Here is a 19,398-nt window from a genome sequence, read left to right on the forward strand (position 1 = left end):
GTTGAAAACTGATTTTCTTTCTCTTTTCCACCCATTACCTTGTCTTCTAGTCAGACAGTGCCTGAAAAGAAACAGGAATGAACTTTCGATGTCTTTTTGTGTGTGTGTGTGACCCAGTGGACTGAGTTTAACAAATAAAAAATCAAATGGAAATAAATTTTAATATTTTGCAGAGTGCTTTCAGGCCACCTTCAAAGATGTACTGCTCCATCTCCTCAGACTTAGCCAACAGCATGCTTCATTTACGTTCTTTAGAGTTACAACTTGGGCATTACTCCCCATTTCATTGGCAAAGCTGAAATAGTGATGCAACTCAAATCGAGGCACCTGTTTTAAACAACAGTGCTGCAACACAGCATCTCTGCAATAAAAAGGTTGCAATTAATTAAGGAGGTAATTTCTCCTTTGAGGGAGGAACACAGCCAGCAGAGGTTTAGGACCTGGAATTGGCTTGCAGCACAGCCAGCTCTAACAACTTCACTGTTGCTCTCTGTAAAGACCTGACTATTTAGGAAACTGGCTCCTTTCTGAACCTCCTGGCTCTGTCAAGCATGTGACATTCGGGAGTTTCTAAACTCTTGTAGTTTCATAAGTCTTTCTCAATCACTTGAATTCCAAAGATCCTAAAACCTGTGGCTGTCTCCATCTTACCCTTGTCTCCTCACCCTTTTAAGGTGAGAAGTCATATATATCCACCTCCACTCGAGGCCACGTCTGGATGCCCTTGGCCCACCTTAAAATCATTTGCATGTAACCACTGATCTCTTGTGGCTTTCCAAACTCACTATTCAGGTTAGCAAATCACTTGCATGTAGCCACTGATCTCTTGTTACTTTCCAAACTCACCAGTCAGGTCAGCAACAAAACTTACAAAGACAGTACAACCAGTAACGCGCAATAAAAATAGCAACGTGAAGCACTTCTTTTATTCGATGCATGCTGCTGCATGCTGGCGAGAAATCATTGGAAAAATGGCCTGCACCAAAGTGTTTGCTTCTACCTTATCTTCTTCTGAAAATTTCTTCAAAATTTGAATCTGGGTGTCAGTAGAACACTTTTCTAAACTGCAAGGTAATCTGTAATGCATCTTGGCCTTGAGCAGCAAACTTGAGAGTTTGTCTATATTACGGATTTTGAAGACAAAATTAAAATTGTCACTCATTGCTTTATCCTCAGTGTTATGTTTCTGCAGCTCTTGTCTGAAGCTACAAAGATGGTTAGTATCCAGCTTCAGTTATTTCACTGTCAGGAGCTAAGCTTACCATGTTCCTTGCATAAACTATACACTCTGTACACATATGACTGAACTTTTTTGACCTTTCAAAGACCTGCATTTTCTCCATTTTTGGAGTGAGTCAGGGCAGGATCTGTGCATTTTTTAAACACATTTCTTAAAACTGTAGAATGAAGTTCTCCTTCTAGTTGCATTCACAAAATAAAACGTGGAATTAATAAAAGTGAAGCGACAGAAGGGATTGTAACACTTGGTTAGCCTTTTTTTTAATCCCGAAATTGTCATCTAGGAAAAAAATTTGTCTTTTCTTGGTCAGTAGCACAGGATTTATAAGAAAAGAATCCAAAGCTATCCTATGACTGTGATTCACTTTCCTGAGACTATTTACCACAAAACCTGTAAATGATGCAATAGGCTGTGACTGCTAGTCAAAGGTTCATCATAGAGTCCACTAAGTAATTTATACTCCCAGGGCTGCATTTTAGAGTAAATGGAAGCAAGAAACCGTGAGGAACATGCTGTTGGGAAGGGAAAAACAAAAAGAAAGCAAAAGGAGTAGTTAATGAGTGTTGGTAAGTTGACCACGCATCTCAAGTGTGCATAAAGCATCTGGGGAGGCGGGCAGGGGAGGAACCTTTTCGGGTAGAAACCCAGTAAGTTTTTTGACATGAGAAAGACCCCTCCACTTATCAGAATCTGACAAAAGTACTAAAAATGTCTACAGCTGGAAGGTGAAGAATGATAGTGGCCATTAATTGACAGAGGTACACACAGGCTGCATGGAGCTGGGCTCTGCACTGAGCTGCTTTGAGCAGCGGTGGGAGATTCTGAACACAGTTTGTCAGTGGCAGAATATCAAAACACAGACAGCTCAGGGTAGGACTGCTCATAAACTATACTTCTTACTGAGGACTAGACTTTAAAAGAATGTTTAACTATAGAGCCCAGCAATAGCCGGGACCTGGGGAAAGATTTAATGAAGTAAGAGTAAAATAGGCAAGGAAAGGCAGGGGGAAACAGCAAACTAGCATTTTAAGAAGACCTTGCTTAAATCCTTTGCAGCATACACAGGGCAGAGGTATTGTGCTAAGCTGCCTGCATAGAGTGCCATACCAAGACTGTGCAGCTAACAGGGAGCGATGCTGAGATTTTAAATAAGCAGCATCAGCACAGTCCCTTGTGTGATGAGGGGATATTTAATGTAAAGGACCATTATTGCAGCACAAGTGTCCTCTCCCTCTGCAGCACAGTATTATCTGGAGGATTCCTGATGATAGTCTCACATTTGCTCTGTTGGTTTCCATTATGAAAAACCACAAAGGAAAAGCTATGTAGCAAACTGCTTCGGCTTGCCATTTGCTGAAACGAATGCAGATCTCTCTGCATGCACAGGGACCACCTCTGCAGTAAAAAAAAAAAATACATAAACATTCCTGCAGCTTACTAAGAAATCCCCCTGAAGTCAAACAGGAGGTTCCCAGAACTTCAGATGGCAGGCATTGCCTCTCCACAATTGTGACTGTAAAGAAAAGAGAAGTTTTGATACCCTTCATCAACACAATGTGATCAACAAGGATGCAACAAGCAACAGTTTATTTGTAGAAAAATCCTTTAAAATTTACTACATTGTAAGATTAGGGAAAAAATAGTCTTAATATATATACATACAATATATATAAACAAACACATATCGCACCATGAAAATTACATGCTTTTTATAACAGAGAATGGGTCATATTCCCTCATATCAATTTTAAAGTTATCACTGCAAGAAACCTTGCTTCCTTTTTTTTTTATCCCCATCAAAGTTTTCAAGTACAGGAAGTAAGTAATGCAGGATCTAATAGTAGAAAACCTTTGTTATACACAAATTACAACTGACAGCTAGACAATATTATTCTGCAGTATTCAACACTTGTGGTTTTTGAACTCTATAATGATATGAACTTTTACCTGAGGTGCATGGAAATAACGAAGCATGATAATTGGCAAGTTTAAGAGATTTTCACATTATGATTTGACTGTAATTGAAGTTGATTAGGTATCACATGTCTATATGTATAGTACTGGCACAAGAATGCTCTGCATGAGTCATCACCAATGTCTTAGAAGTGCAGGAAAAATTAACAGGCAAGCACCACTTGCAATGATAAGCATGCAGACAATTTAAGTGAAACAGAGGTAGCATGTTCTTTAAACTCCAGCAGGGTCATTCAAATGAACTGCACTCTCCCTTCTGCAAAAGGCACTCACTTTTTCAGCTAAAAACAATGCGCTTAAATTTGGTCATATTGACCACAAATGGTGGATTTCTCTCCTTACAAATATAAAAAAATGTTAAGCAGAGGACACAGTGGAAGGGAAAAAAACAAATGTAAGAAACACACATAAAAGGTACTATGTGCTATTCCTCTCCCTACCTTTTATGGGGAGAATTATATAAAACAGTTGCAGTACATAATCCAAAAGTTAAGACTTTCCAGTTGAAATGGCAGTATTAAGCAGCACATTCTCTATCAGAAATAGTTTTAAACCACCAGAAGTACAGCAGTCTTTTTAATAAAGAGCAACAATTCACAGTTAGGAGTAGAAAGTTTATGAACAAAAAAGGTGGTGCCAGAGAAGGATCCTTTGATCCAAAATCTCGTAAATTAGTATGCACTGTAACTTTTATGCAGTATCTTTTATCCTTTCTGCGCTTTGAAAGGATGCCCATGCAAAACACCTCCTCTTACCGTGACACTACAGAACTAATCGAGTTATAAGATGTGCCACTGTTGCAACTGGAAGCATAAGCCTCTTGACCATTAGCATCTAAATTTATTTTGAATACAGAAGATGCCTTCAGTAAGAAATCTGCTGCATCTCTGCGACCTAATTCCCTCAGTTTAGACATTAGTATGCCTACAGTGCTGTCAGGTGCATTACTCCATTCCTGCAGAAGGGCATGGACTGGGCTTGAGAGAAAGTAATTTTGTGTTCCATTATTTGTATTGTACTTTGCAACAAGATCAGGGAGGCCCAGGTTCATGGCCAGAAGGCACCAATCTTTGCCCATTGGATCAGGTGGATCCAAAAGTCGGCTTAGTTTTCTCCTGGTGAGTAGATTCAGATCAGAAACATGGATATCCATTCCTAGGCTTCCCTGGGAGTAAACATCGAGACACCCAAAACAAAGTATACTGCTAAAGCTCTCTTTATATCCCCCCATAGTGTTAGTTAATGATGTCTCCTTTTGACTCTGTGCACGGAAAAAGTCTCTAGGCTGGTAGACCATTACTGGCTCATGATGTTCCCTCAGCTGCTGAGGACTAAGGTAATATTTCCCAGTCAGAAGACCTGGTAAGGTTGTGGCTATTAAGTTATCAATGGTGCTGCACACAGAATCCAGAAGTAAACAGCACTTGATCTTCTCTGTTTCCAGTCCTCTAACTTGAACCTCTATACCCTGCCCATGGTTGACCAGCAGCACTAAAAGCTCAGCTCCACGATTCATAATCTTTGATCCGTTTACCCACAAACGTATATCAGCATCCCCCTCTGTGCTCTGCTGATGAATCCACCTGCAGAGATTCACCTGAACTTTATGAAAAATTCCACAAGGAAATGGGGTAAGATGTTCCACAGGAACTATTCGAACACCACCATAAATCAGCACTTCATCCTCCTCATCTGTCCAAGACCTGTGGAGATTGTCAGTCTTTATGAGAGCAGGAATATCCACCATTGCTCCACTGCTAAGGTCCCTTGCACAAATATCCATGGCATCCAAAATCTGTATCAGTTCTTCCACGTCACTATCTGTCACCAGACGCTGGATGTCCTCTATAGTGTACCGACCTCTATAGTGATGGAGGGCTTTTGGGTTCTCCACTGACAGGATTTTTCCAAGAACATTAGAACAGAGCCAGCGAGGATCCAGAAGCACAACATCTTGGACAGTTTCACTCTGCATAATGTTAATCTGTTTATAAATATGAAAGTTACTGTTTATATCCTGTGAAGTACAAAATAATAGCCGAAGTTCTTGCCTTCCTAACAGACTGACCCCATAACTTGATTAACACTGCTCACAGGAAAAAGCAAACAGTGCATTTAAATATATGGCAAGTACTCAGAACAAAAACCAGATCTTGCTGTTGTTTTCCACTAGTAATGAAACCATTAGAGCCTAACAGCTGGAAAGCCTAGTCATGCCTTGCAAGCTGTTTATGCAAAGCTGTTATCCTACTATTCAATTTCTAATGGACACATATAAATCTCTCATATGCAGTGAACACTTCATTGAAGGTGATAACATAGTGATCCTTTCTGGGTATTTTATATTCTTACAACTGTAGCAATAAACTAATTATTCCTGTCTCAAAGAGGTTATGTTGAACAAAATAGAAGCCACAAGACATAATGATAACAGAAAGCGTTAATAAGCAGTCTCTACTTATGTCTTAAGAGGAAGAGAAAAAAACCAAACAACTTTAGACATCTGCTTAAACTCATAAAGCAATATTCTACCAGAACAATATCTTGCAAACAAAGAGATGGAATTTACATAAAAATACTTACTTCTCCTATGCTATGCAACTGCTGTGCAATATGCCGTAGGTCATTTTCGTTTGCTAGGGGATTAAGGTGTTCCTGTACATCATAAACAAACTGCTGCAAGGACATCAGCTGGTTGGGTCCATTAATTTTTCTCCATGAAGGCAGTGTGGAGATTATTTTTTCACACAGGTGAGTCATAGGTGGGCAAGTCTTAGAAAAGCACAGAAAACATCCATTTGAGAATAGTGTACTATTTTTTTTTAATGGAGGTCTAATGGATCTAAAGAGTTCCTTTGTGCTGGACCCTTAGTCTTTCATCTGGCATTCTCTTGCCATAAAGTCTATCTACCTTTCCTTAAAAAAGTGAATTGCAGACACCAGTTTTTCACTGAAATAAGCAAATTTTCCAAATATCACCATGAGTTGCCCTCATAGATCTGTAAATTAATGTTTATTTCTTAAATTATCAGGATTTATTTAGAATCTGTGCTCATCAATATCTGTACAGTACCAATTTACTTAAAAGATGAGACGGAGGAGTACTAAATAAGAAGCAAAAATGGTACTTTGATGTATTGATTGCCTTAGACATGATGCCTTCTTCCCACATTCTCAAGCCACAGCCTCCACTTCTTATGCAGTAAACCCATTCAGATTTCAAGCTAGTGACCATAGCTAAAATAAAGTTTTCATAGAGAAGAAAAGCTTATAAAATCAAGAGACCATCAGGAATGTAAAATAGGCTGAATTTTGCATAAATCCAAGTATTTTCCTCAACCCACAGAATTAACTCAGTAATACATACACTCTTAATCAATTACAAAAAAATGCATTTCCAAAGTAGCTGCAGAAAATCTTGTTGGTGTGTAACATAATATTAATCCATTTAGCACAGGCTACAAAACTTTCTTAGTTCTTAGTATGGAAGTCTCCATGGATTCATGGTGATAATATCAAACCATGGCTACACTTTACCTTTAGTCTCACATGCATATACCTACACATACAGATACAACTGAAGCAGTATTTTTCAGTTTAAAAATACAGTCAAAAGTTAATACAGATTCAGTTTACATATCTATATTTGGAATTGTCTTTCTAACAGCTGAGAAAACTGTTCTAGTCTGGTGGGTTTTTAATGAAAAACTTACTTTCTTGAAATATATTTATTATATGTTTCTCTGTTTCTCTATAATACTATGCTGGAATCCAATAGCTGCCAATCAAAAAAGAAAATTATGACTTTGAACTGAAATCTCAAATTGTTTCCTTTCAACAGAGAGTATTTTGGTCACCTGGTCAAAACAGCTACTATTTTCTAAATACTGACTGAATCTTTGATTTCAAGGGTTTGTTTATCACAAGACCTGTCAAGTATGCTGATAGAAAATTGGAACAACAGTGGTTTCTGTATGCTTCATTGTTCCAAGTTTGAAATTTACAGAAGATTATTACACAAGATGTTCACATTTTGGCTGATCCAACCCATACCATAGGGCACTACTTACAGAAATTATCTGGCTTCTTGTTTCTTGCAAATGATTTCGAAGAAGCTTCATATCTTTAGACCCAGATGCTCCAGCATCCAGGACAAATAACTTTTCTGAAATTTGCAAATCATTTCCAAATCTAAAAGAAAAAAATTCTTATTAACTTAGCCCCAAATCCAGTTTATTTCTTAATACAATTGTACTTCAGTCTTTTCAATTGATTAAGATACTGCCCCCCCTGCCTTCCCCCCCCCTCCCCCCCCCCACTGTGCTGGAATTCCTACATCTGTTTCTTGTACAACCCAGAAAAGTGTCTATACTCACAGGTTTGGATGGTTTCTCACACCCAGTGTTCCCACTTTAATGCTCTGCATTTTCCACTCTGCATATAAGGTATTGTTACTTTAAACAATAGTATGTTCATGAAAAATTCCCTATTTCCATCTACCATTAGCAAATGCTCCAGACATTTGCTGAAGAATTCTAGAAGTTTCCCTAACCTCTCGATACCTCTTGGATGACCTTGTCACCTTGTGTGACTCCATAAAGTCCAGCTTTTTGCAAACCATGTAGGGTTTGTAGAGTACTTCCAGGCCTCATTTAAGTTTTTTTCATACCTATCCTACATCAGTTCAGAGCTAAGGGTAGTTCTCTGATAAAGTTTCCTCTTTTGCATCCAGAGTTTTTAGCTGCAAACTGTCTACTTTTCTGAGACCAGGGCAAAACCTGAGCACCAAGATGTTAGATGGAAAGCTGGAATGGGTCTTTGGATGTAGCCCAGTGTTTACAGGGTGAGACTGCCTATGCTACAATTAATTTTGACACCACTGGGCTCATTTTAGCTCAGGGCAGCTTACTCACTGTACTATTGGTGTATGTTTCAATTTTAGCACAATATAGGCTTCCTGAAGTTATTCAAAATACCATAATATCATAAAGCCGTATGAAAACCTTTTACATATTCCAATGCATTTTAGTATTTTTTCTTTCCAATTAGCATGTTTAAGTGCTATGTATAAATATACTTCCCACTTACCTGTTCCTAATTTCCTTCAACAAGGAGATGTCTTTGTCATACCAGAACTCTCCCCCAACAGGCCGAGGCAGATTCACTATGTCAGCATGTGTGGCAACCAAAACAACACGCAGGGGACTCTTCAGCTTCCCACCAAATGCTAGAAGAGAAGCAAGAGGACTCCCTCACTATGAGGCATGCCTACGGAGATGGCTGATACTGAGCCAGGAAAGCAGAAATGCATTTTACATTTTTCATACCAATCACTTTTGTAGTGATTTACCAACTCTAAGCATAGCCATTAACAGTGTAGCTGCCGGTGCTCTGGCAGTTATCTGCTTATAGGACTGTCTATATAAGGCCCAATTTTAATAGCTAGACTACTTGAATAACATCAGATACATTTATATTGTGGTACTTTATTGGTTTAATAAAAACAATAATCAATAGCACTAATGATATTGCTACTAACTACAAACTATGACAGCATGAGGAAAAAATAATTAGAAACAACAGCTTCTTGAAAGGGTTTTGCATAATCTTTGGATGGTCCTTTATACTACAGGTGCAGAAAAGAGGATTGTAAGAACACAAAATGTCTACAATATTCATATGTTGATATGAATGCTATTTTGCAGTACTTACACAAACAATGACCTCTCACTTAAGTGAGAGTTAAGTAGGAAAGCCTGGCAGAAACCATGAAAAAGAATGAGAAAGAAAGAAAGATACAAATGGCATGAATGAGGTGACAGTACGGAACACAGAGTTTTCAATCTTTTCTTAAACTCATATTCCAGAAAAGGAAAGACATCATTAGACTAATTTTAAGAGCCAGTACACCTAATCCTGCTCTTCTAGCCTTAAAAAATCTTCACATGTGAGAAATATGCTTACAACACTGCTCCGTTCTCATCAACTAAGAGCTCACACAATCTTTTAATTCATAAAAAGCCACAATTCCCCAAATCTCTGCATAGCAAGTGTTTTGTAATTATCTTATTTTTTTTAAGTGAAGTAGCTGAATAATGCTGATAATCAGATAAGCAAGAAGAAAAAATTAACTGAGATTTCTGACTCTGTTGAACCAAGAACTATGTTTCCTTGCTAGAGTGAGGAGCTGTGAAAAGCTTTCAGCAATTGCAAATTAGCTGTATTTGCAGCTTTGATACCTTTTTGCAAATTTCTGAGCTTTAACTTTCACAGGTAATTTATTGTTGGTTAGATCCAAATGCTGATATTAGTAACCTTGTAATTTAATCTAAAATAGAAAATAAAAGCATGCCGATGCCTGAACTGAAAACCAAGGGTTGGCCTTGGCTCATTGTGTGCCTGAGATAATGCGTACAGAAACAAGCAGAACACAGAAAGAGAGACAAAACAACTCTTTGCACAATGTTAAGTATTTAATACATTTGTCTGGTGAATCTCTAGCGTTGTTACAAATGTCCTTTAGTGCTGAGTTAGATCCACTGGCTGGAATAATCTTTCAGATCATGGAACCAAGACATGTGTCAGAAGTGTGTTAGTCCAAGAAACTGTCACAGTCTGCAGACCAATACTCAGATACAAATGCAAAAAGGTTACAAGTTACTGTATATACACCTGAATTACCAGACCTTTTAAGAAAAATGTTACTAAATGTTAATTTGTTTGCCCGCCAAGTAACTTTCAGTAAGCCTGAATATAAAACAAGTAAAATTACTTAAAACCGGTGCAAAATTGAAGAATATGTGAAATTTACAAGAAATATTGATTTCTGTGCATCAGCACCAGAAAGTTATCATATTTGAAGTCCAAATACAACTCTAGTTAAACACATGAAAGTTGCACATACTGAAGGGTAATGCTGTTTCATAATACTGTTCCTGTTCTGTTGTCACTGACAAGACTAATTTATGCTGAAAACACTGCTAATTGGGGGCTAGATATAAGAGGAATTTAAGCAGTGTGTCTAAACTTTTTGGTTTTTTTTTTTTTTGTGTTTTGAGTGGTTACAGCCCTCTCTTGGCAGCTTATCTGACATAAAACTTCATCTGCCATGTACAAATGTAAATCCCCAGTGCCACAAGATATTCACTGTACTTTGTGACCCTTTTTAATTGAACTAAGTGGTGTATGCAACTCTTCCAGCTTCTTCCACAGTTAAATTCCCTTTTTCCAAGAAACCTTATGTAAAGTTTGTTTGAATACGTGGGGATGAAGACACCCAACACAGACGATGTACACAGTTACACAGAAGCTTTATTCTACAGACCTCAATACTTCATTAACAGGCAGAGGAACATACCTATTGGCTCCTCAACTGGGACCAATGATTTCAGGAAATTGAGCCAAAAGGTCACTTGGTTTAATTGGATTTCATAAGGCTCCTCAAGACTAAAAAGCACTATGTGAATTGCAGTGTGATCATTGGCAGCAAAATAATCGTAACAGCAGAAGTACACAGGGTTCCCAGAGAATTCCCAGATGCTGAAATCACCAACTCCTGAAAAACAGACAAACAGATGAAGAGATCACACTTCACCAGTAAGCATGAAACATCTGGCCATGGAAAGACAAACAAAACAGTTAATCTGATTTAAACTTTTGCAAAGATAAACTGTATGCATGTGAGAAAGCAAGACTGAAAATGCAATCATGATCAAAGGGAACAAGTTTCAGTCAGTTTCAGAGGCTTAGCAGTTGGACCCTCAAAATCTGCTCCTCTCTCACATTCCTTCTCTAGGACATTTAGCTGGATGCCATATGTAAGCAACTGTGTTAAATGCATGCAGTCTTATGCAATTACATTGAGCTTTGCCTTGAACAACAGCAGCAGATCTTGTAATTGCCTTGAAAATTAAAAATAATGGCTCCCATTCTTTTCCTGTTCACCTCAAAAAAGCTTAATATTTTTATTAATTTTTCTTCTTAACGTGCCACCACTAATTTTAGAAACTGCTGAAGCACATTCTCAAAGAAGCCACTTTGCTTTGCCGAATTTTACTATTCGCATTGTGTTGGTAAATCAGGGCTGAACAATCGCCATGGTAAGGATTCCAAGAGCTCCATGCTTCTTTTTGCCACCTCCTTTAGCTTTGGGTGAGAAAAGTGTTAGTATGCTGCAGTTCCCAGATGCACCATCTGATTAGGGTGACTGATGTCTGCCACACTTGTACTGCCTCTAATTAAACAGATTGTGATTAAGATGCACCTCAAAATTCTAGAAGGAGAGAAGTCAGAAAACTCCAACCTGCTGTTATGAGTACAGATATTCAGAGGTCACCTGTGTGTACACTTTATTCTGTATCAAGACAGCACAGAGAAAGAAAAGAAAGTCCTTCTGAGAGTCCGTGGCACAGCTCTGTTTCACTGCAAAATTTGACTGGGTTTCAAATTATACTGAAGGAAGAAATTAGCCTGCACAAAGAACAAGCTTTAGCTACTTGGCAAACTCTTCAGCATCTAGGATAATTGTTCTGTCATTTCATTTCATTACTGTGCACTCATAAGCAGGTTTCTGTCTCCAAAATAAACTCTTGATTAATACTAACTCAGCTTCAAAATTGCAGCTGCTAAGGCACGCAAAACATTTTCCTTATGGAGAAGAGATTTGACCACCTATATAAATGATGGTTAGTATGGCTGGGGGAGAATAAGCACCACTTGTGTGATCTCAGAGTCAAAAGCCATGTGTGTACTTACAACACCTTCTGTGATTGACCCCTCTTACTGCTAACTGGCTTCAACTGCAGAGCAGTTAGCTTCCTTGCAAAAAAAGAAATGAAATCAGAAGCTCCACTCACAATAACTGATGAGCTCCAGGGCTCACCAAATATGCTCCAGCCATGTCATGGGGTGAAAACAGTATGTCCTTTGCATAGCTGGGAATATAGTTAAATGGTGAGGGCTAAATGGGCCAGACTAAATCTGATAAAATCTCCAGATGACATATAGTATAAGTGAAGAAGCCTTCATACTAGTAGTATGGTTGGCTACTTTGCCAACCTGCTCCTGTCATACCAATCCCTCTTTTCTACTCTTCCACTTACCTCAAAAAAGTTTCTACGTAATACTATAAAGATGTGACATGAGTGATTAAAATGTATATTACAGCAGCTACAGAACTTCAGGCAGATTTACCTTCTCCTTAAACAAATTATATCCCACCAGCATTGAATTGTCAAACACAGTCACTACTATACCAAGTCAGACTTTTCCCCCCATTTTTATTTTAAAAAACAAGTAAAATGGCATTAACTCTCCTGCAGCACTAAAGCATCCCAGCCCAGGGCTCTTCTTACCATGCAAGCAGGCATTCTGGATGTCAATGGCCTTGGTGGACTGGTCATCAGAAGAGAAGTGAGAATGATGAGCAGGTGATACGAAAGTTTCTAACATGCCTTTGGTCAGGCCTGGCTCAAACATCATACTACGGCTTCTCACACTGACATTTTCACAACCGGGATAAAGATTCGTAATACTTACTGAAACTGGGTCAGGGAAAGGAAAATGAGATTACAAACCATGTGAAAATCACAACCAGATCACTTCAAAACAAGTATGCAAGCCATAAAAGCAGATTAAAAAACCCAAAGTGCTCTTCAAAGAAAGGAGATGTCTATGAAGCTGTGGGCATACACAACTACAGCCTTATTCTGAATGATTAAAAGGAAAATATTAGAATGATCCTATAAAGCACTTATGTCCATTAACAGATATACCTCTGAGTGGGAAGCATAGAGAAAGACTGAATTTTATGGGTATGAAAGGTTTCAATAATTAAAGTTCTATGTTGCAAAGCTATATTGCCTTTTTTTTTTTTTTTTTTAGCTAAGGGCTACAATTTCATTGCATGACCTATTATTATTGGCATGGAAATGTCACATATTCATATTATTGATTCCTGTAAAAGTATCAGAAAGTATCACTGTGTAACAAGTGTCTCTGGGGTGGTGGGGGAGAAAAGCAGACCCTTAACCAAAACTATTTTACTAATAAGCAATTTTTAAATTTCATGTTTATTCAGATTCCCAGAGTGCAAATGAGAAACAAAAGGGCTTTTAAACTGACTTGCACCATCTAGTGGATAAAAATTTCGTTCCTCCACTAGTTAGCAAATTCTAATATTTGGGTTTTACAATACAAAGATATTACCTGTTAGCTGTAAAATTATAGTTTCATGTTTGATCTCCTAATGTAATATTTTAAATCTTTGGGCTCTTGTAAATAAATATTTGGTAAATTCGCACACCTATTTTTACAGAATTTAAACAAACACATAAGCAAACAAATCATGTCATCAAGTATAGATCAAATTGCGCTGATTTAAATATTTTTCTGATTATGTCACTCAACCCATAACATAATTTACATGCTATATAATGATTTACATCCCAAAAGAACATATACTGAAAGAAGCAAAAACCAAACCTCCAAATGTTAAAATAACACCATAGTAGCTTTGTATGTATAGGACTGCACAACTTTCTGGCTTTATATCTCGGTAAGCTCTTTTCAAGGGCATGCTTCAAATTCATCTTTATTTCTACACTGATTTGCCTATGTGACTGGCAGTCTTTCTGATTTTATGATGGTGTGAGCACATAACACCTCTCCTTTGGTTCTGTTACAAACTATCACAAAAAAATCTTTTTCAGTCAAAACCTTCCTGTACTGCCTCCAGGAACTGATATTCCCTGAGTGACTTATCCCCCTTTGTATGACACAATAAATTAAGATAAATAAATCAAGAACTTTTAATTGGTTAATTTAATCAAGTTCTTCTTTCTGTTATCACAGATGTGAGGCCCTTGTGTTAAGTAAACATCAAATGCAATAACAATCTCTGTGGCATGGATCTTGCCTTGCCAAGCCACACTCTGAATGCTCTAGAGCTTCCTCAGGTGAGTAGAGAGAAAGCAGAGATCAAAACTACTACTAGCACTGTTCTAACATTACATAAAAATTATGAACAAAATCCAAACCTGCAAGTATTATCCAAAAGGCTTTTTTTTTTAAAAAAGGCAAGCCTGGCCCCATCTAAAACTTACACAGTAACACGACTTCTAAACATCAATTTAAACTTGAGCTCCTCAACATGCTTAGCTTGTGTACATTGTGTAGGCTCCCAGCATTAGAAAAGGGACCTGGACAAACAGTTCACTGGTCTTTCCACTGTACCCCTGTGGGTCCTTCCAAAAGTGGGCACATGCTCAGGTGTAAACCTAGCTAGTTTCTCCACACCTTGTAGCTCTTCCCACTTTGCACACGCCAACTGGTTCTACATGAGCAATCTATTCCCTAATATTTGCAAATATTTACTTCAGTTTAGAAAGCTTTCATTTATTTTCACTGTGTTTGGAGACAATTTTAGACACCTCTAACTGGGCTAATTCATCCTGTACCTTAAGGAAAAGCACTCCAAGGCATCAGAAGCAGCTCTGAATCCTGCTATTACTTCAAAATCACATAAAGATGCAGCAACTGTTTCAATTTTGCAGTTCCTCCAGCAAAAAAGAAGCTATTAATGACACTGATGTTTGCAGCCTAGGACTTTTTGTGAAAAATAAAAAGCAGTGTTTACAAGTCCTGTCCTCCACTCTGCAAGTTCACTTATGCAGCGTGTAAGCAAACAAAACCTTAACTACTCATATATTCTTCACACGTGCTGGTCCTCTTCTTCTACTTTAGGTACAAGCCTATGCACAGAGAAATCAATCCCTCTCCCCTTTTCTTTTGTTTCTTACATGCTAAGGCTGTCCTGTCTTTTGCAGTGCAGCCAACAGCTTTTTCTTAGGAGCTTAGAGATTAAGAGGAAAATCTTTTCTCATATGAACATTATGGCTCAAAACCATACCTGAAGGTTTGGAAGACAAAGGGGATGGGGGGAATCTGCTGGAGTTTGTGGAGGAGAGCCTAGGCCTACGTCTTCGGAAAAAGCTTCGTAACAGGCCACACTTCAGAGACTCCACAAGGGTGGTTTTCCCAGCACCAGAGTGTCCAAACAACTTCAGTTTGATCCGGGGCTGTGGATTCTGTGTGTGCCTCAGCTGCTGGATAAAAAGCCCCCGGTGCGTATCCTAAAATTCAACATGAAGAAGAAATCACAACATGTGGCAGGGAACGTCTGCCTCCCAACACATTCAGCATGGGGTTTAGATACACTTTCTTGCCAGACTGGTGTTCATCATGCAAGCCATCAGTTACTGGACTGGCAGACAGGATGGTTTTGTGCTCACTCTCAGGAGCCACCTTGGTATTTCATGAAAACTGCACATCTTCAGGCTCAACATCAGTGATGGAATCAGAATGGAATTCTTCTGACCCCCAGTGGAGAGGGCAAAGGCATCAAAACTAGCCTCTTTCAGTACCCATTCTCCTAACCCAGCAGTCTCAGAAGGTTAATCAATATACGCTTACAGAGTATACATGCAGCACTGAAGAATTTTGCTGTGACACCTATCACCTGAGCAATACAACAATTCAGTGTGCATTTCTTCTCTTCTTTACATAAACTTTTTCTGTGCTTCTCATGGTTGGGTGAATTTTAAGGAAACAAGGAGAAAGCAGAAAAGTGGGAGAGCAAAGTAACTAGTCGATTCATCTTCCCTTTCTTCATTTCCCCGTTTGGAGCTGAGAGAGAGGCTCTGTTGTTCTGCATTTGCACCTAATTTACACATAGGATGAGCCCCCCGAATTATAAGCATGCAGCAACTGAGCTGAGAAGTTTGACAGAAACAGTTGTGCATACAATTTAGTTCCTTCCTCACCAGCAAGCATTTATTTAGTAACACTTCACTGTTACAGCTAATACTGAATCCTCCACAAGAGCCACTATGATAGTAGGTTCTTCATCTGTCTGTATTAGAGGCAAAATACTTCACAAGCACCAAAAATAAGTGTAAGGTATGTTCTGTACTAGATTATACTGACCATTTTAAGTAGTACTAGAATACTTTCAGTGGTTAGATAAAATTTTAAAATTTCAATTGATCAGATTCTCTGTCACAAAGTATAGTCTAATGAAGTTTATGATCACCATGCATTTTCCCCACATATATAGAGACAGACCTTCAGCAATGTATATTCCACTATCAAGAAGTGAACTACAGTTTACTAATATTTCTTTCAAAATACATCTATCTGACCTTCTTCTTCTGTTCTAGGTCAATTTGTATTATTTTCATATTTACATCATGACTGAATCACAAATTTACCTGCTTGCATGCAGACACAAGAGATAAGAGTTTGGTGTGGGGATGTAACTATGCAAAATGGAGCCTATTATGACAAACATTTACAAAAGCTGTCATTGCAAAGGATGTCTGAACTTTACGCTTTCTCACATCTTCACACATATGTAGTTTACAATCCTGTTGGCAGGCCTAAAGGACATGATTCTACTTCCACCTTGGCAATACATGGTGTGCACCGTCTTCTACTAGCAACAGAAATGGTAATTTATTTCAGTTTCTCCAATCATAGACTCAACATTATAATTGTAACAGGATTAGTTTAATTGGTCTGGCTCTTGCCTGTAATCTCCAGGCAAGTAGCCACTCAACCTTCCCAGCATGAGTGATGCTGCCTATCTGACTAATCAGTCTGTATCAAATGTGTCAGACACACCGCCTCACAAGCCCAGGTCAGCTTTTTGTTCTAGTTGGCAAGACATTTGGATATACTGAAACTGCAGAATTAAAAGATGACATTGAGAACTTATGCAACTTTTCCATACGGTATTAACATTTTCATAAGGGGCACAAACCCCCCATCCTTCGTAACCTTAATCTAAGTGAAATGGTGATGGTGAGGAAATAAGTCATCTTGGGGGATGTGCTAATTCTTAATAGGTTTTTTTTAAATAAACACCTTAGATGCTTTGCTAGGCACTGTCAGAGACTGATAGATATAAATCAGTGGTGCAGACTAGCTTAGCCAGCTTCTTTAATATGTACATATTTGCTTTAATTGCTGGCATAATTTAAAATTAAAAATATAAAAAGGAAAAAGAAAAAAAAGACACCATTTCAGTAAGCAATTTTGCAACAGCTTTTAGAATAGCTTTGATGAAAACCACAGTTAAAATTCATGCATTCCCAACCTTTTTAAGTCTTGCAAGCAGACTGGCTACATGCTCATGCTGCTCTGCTCTGGCGAGATCTTCTGCTGTTTTCCCATCCTGTTAAAACACAAATTATTAGCAGCAGTTCCTTCCTTTTTCTTTTACAGATGGGCATCTGGATGCCACTGTAGCAAGATACTTTGAATTCAGAGTCTGAGAGCAAAATCAACACTCCTCCCCCTGAATTCAATTTCTCTTCTCACCAATTAGAGGATGATAGTGATTTCTAGATATTGTCCACTGAATAGATTTAAAAGTTCACAAAGAAGGGACACATCAGCATATTGACTCACATGAATAGCAAGTGAGTGGTTATTTACCAATGGATAAAGACTGACAGTGGCATATCAGCCACTGGAGGATTCCAGAAAGCAAGAAATTTTTAAGGGATGCCGTTTAAATTGCATCAGCGAGTTAAAAAGGAGAAGCAAAGCTGCCTTCAGCATTATGGTCTTGTCATTTAGTTATCTATGTTTTACAGATCAGCAGTTTAATATTAAAAACACTAAAAGAAAAATTGCCCACTACTTTGACTCTTACAGCTACATTATGCTATTGTGTTGCTTTAAATTTTGGTAAGAGGTAACTAATTAAGGAGTACTTAGCTTATTTCACTATCTCAGATAAGAGAATTAGAAAATACATCCACAAGCAAAATAGCAAGTTATTTTCCTATTCAAGCTTTCCTGAAAAGTACAGAGTATCTACACACTGGTATAGTAATATGTAAGCAAAACTGACATATGAAAAGGGCTTGGTTACAGGATCCATGAAAGCGTATTTTACACCTATTGGTAATATTTCATCAAAATTGCTGACTGGCTCCCTGTGTTGCAGATCAGAAAGCCTGCAAGAGCTGATCCTGAGTTCAAGTGGCATTTGCAAGTATCTACATCCAAAATTTTTACTCTATCTGACAATTTTAAAGTTGGTTTAGAAACTTCCATGAGGAGAATCCAACAACATGGTGCCAGTTAGCATGTAAGCACAACAGATTTTTTGGGGCAATTTTCAAACATTTGAAATGATTGTATACTCCAGGAGTGGAAGGTTTTCTAAGGTCACTTAACACCATCCATGCAATCAAATTAAAAATCAAACTAGTCAAAAAATGGGCTTTATCCCAGAAAGGAAGCAAGGACTTCATAATACAGCCCAGTTACTTAATGGGGTTGGAAAAGTTAGCTCCTCAGAAATGCCCAGTGAAAGAAGAAAAAGGCTATTAATTCTACTGCACTGGCTCAGAAAGAGCTGTTAATAAAGTTTTCAGAACAGTTTAATATCCCTCTAGCAAACCAATGCAAAACTGAAATATTAAAATCACAACATGCAAGTTCCTCTGGTCCCCTCCTCCTTTTCCTTCCCTCTGCCACCACGCTGTTGGAATAATGGATGGTTCCATATATTCAGTCTACTACTCCTGCTAGATTTAGTATCAGCACTATTTATTTTGCTATGTCCTTCAAACTGACCTAAACTAAAGAGACAAAATGTACCTTTATCTTGGAAGGACAGTGTCCACATGGGCAATTATACCAACACAGCTGTCTTGACATAAACGAAGAGCAACAGCTCAAGAATTCCCCCACCACCCTTTCATTTTATCTCATCTCTACAGTACATAGTAGTGCAAGTACATATACACAGTGGGATGTAATGAACAGACAAAAAAGACAAAAAACAGGCAACAAAGGAAATCTGTAGAGCATCCTACCGAGTCCACTGCATGCACATTTCATTATTATTAATAGGGGACATGGCAATATACAATCCAATAGCTATCAAAAAGCAATTAGGTGCTAAACTTGTTTAAGCCACAACTCCAAGTTTATTGGCATTCTCCTGCTACATAAGATCTGTGCTTAAAAGAAAAAACTGCAGTACTAAATCTGAGGAAAACAACATAAAGTTTTGTATTTTCTACCAAATGGGTAAAGCAAACAATACAGAAGTTTTCTCCTTTTTCCTCTCCATTTCAGCCATCTCAGGAAAAATTGCTTAGGGAAAG

General features: G+C 38.2%; 1 protein-coding gene across 1 annotated transcript in view; it reads right to left on the reverse strand.

Annotated features, from left to right (window-relative positions):
• Nucleotides 1-2,810: 2,810 nt before the first annotated feature.
• Nucleotides 2,811-19,398, reverse strand: part of DAPK1 (death associated protein kinase 1) — a 46,058-nt gene continuing 29,470 nt past the window's right edge. Inside the window, exons 17-24 of the mRNA XM_017740450.1 lie at nucleotides 17,370-17,447; nucleotides 15,123-15,345; nucleotides 12,568-12,756; nucleotides 10,572-10,769; nucleotides 8,303-8,441; nucleotides 7,285-7,405; nucleotides 5,798-5,986; nucleotides 2,811-5,198 (exon numbers count right to left, since the gene is read on the reverse strand). Of these exons, the coding sequence (XP_017595939.1) occupies nucleotides 3,966-5,198; nucleotides 5,798-5,986; nucleotides 7,285-7,405; nucleotides 8,303-8,441; nucleotides 10,572-10,769; nucleotides 12,568-12,756; nucleotides 15,123-15,345; nucleotides 17,370-17,447 (2,370 nt within the window). The 3' untranslated portion in view covers nucleotides 2,811-3,965. The remainder of the gene's footprint in view (nucleotides 5,199-5,797; nucleotides 5,987-7,284; nucleotides 7,406-8,302; nucleotides 8,442-10,571; nucleotides 10,770-12,567; nucleotides 12,757-15,122; nucleotides 15,346-17,369; nucleotides 17,448-19,398) is intronic.

This window comes from Corvus brachyrhynchos, unplaced genomic scaffold (assembly GCF_000691975.1).
Source record: "Corvus brachyrhynchos isolate BGI_N302 unplaced genomic scaffold, ASM69197v1 scaffold37, whole genome shotgun sequence".
In the NCBI taxonomy this organism is placed as follows: Eukaryota; Metazoa; Chordata; class Aves; order Passeriformes; family Corvidae; genus Corvus; species Corvus brachyrhynchos.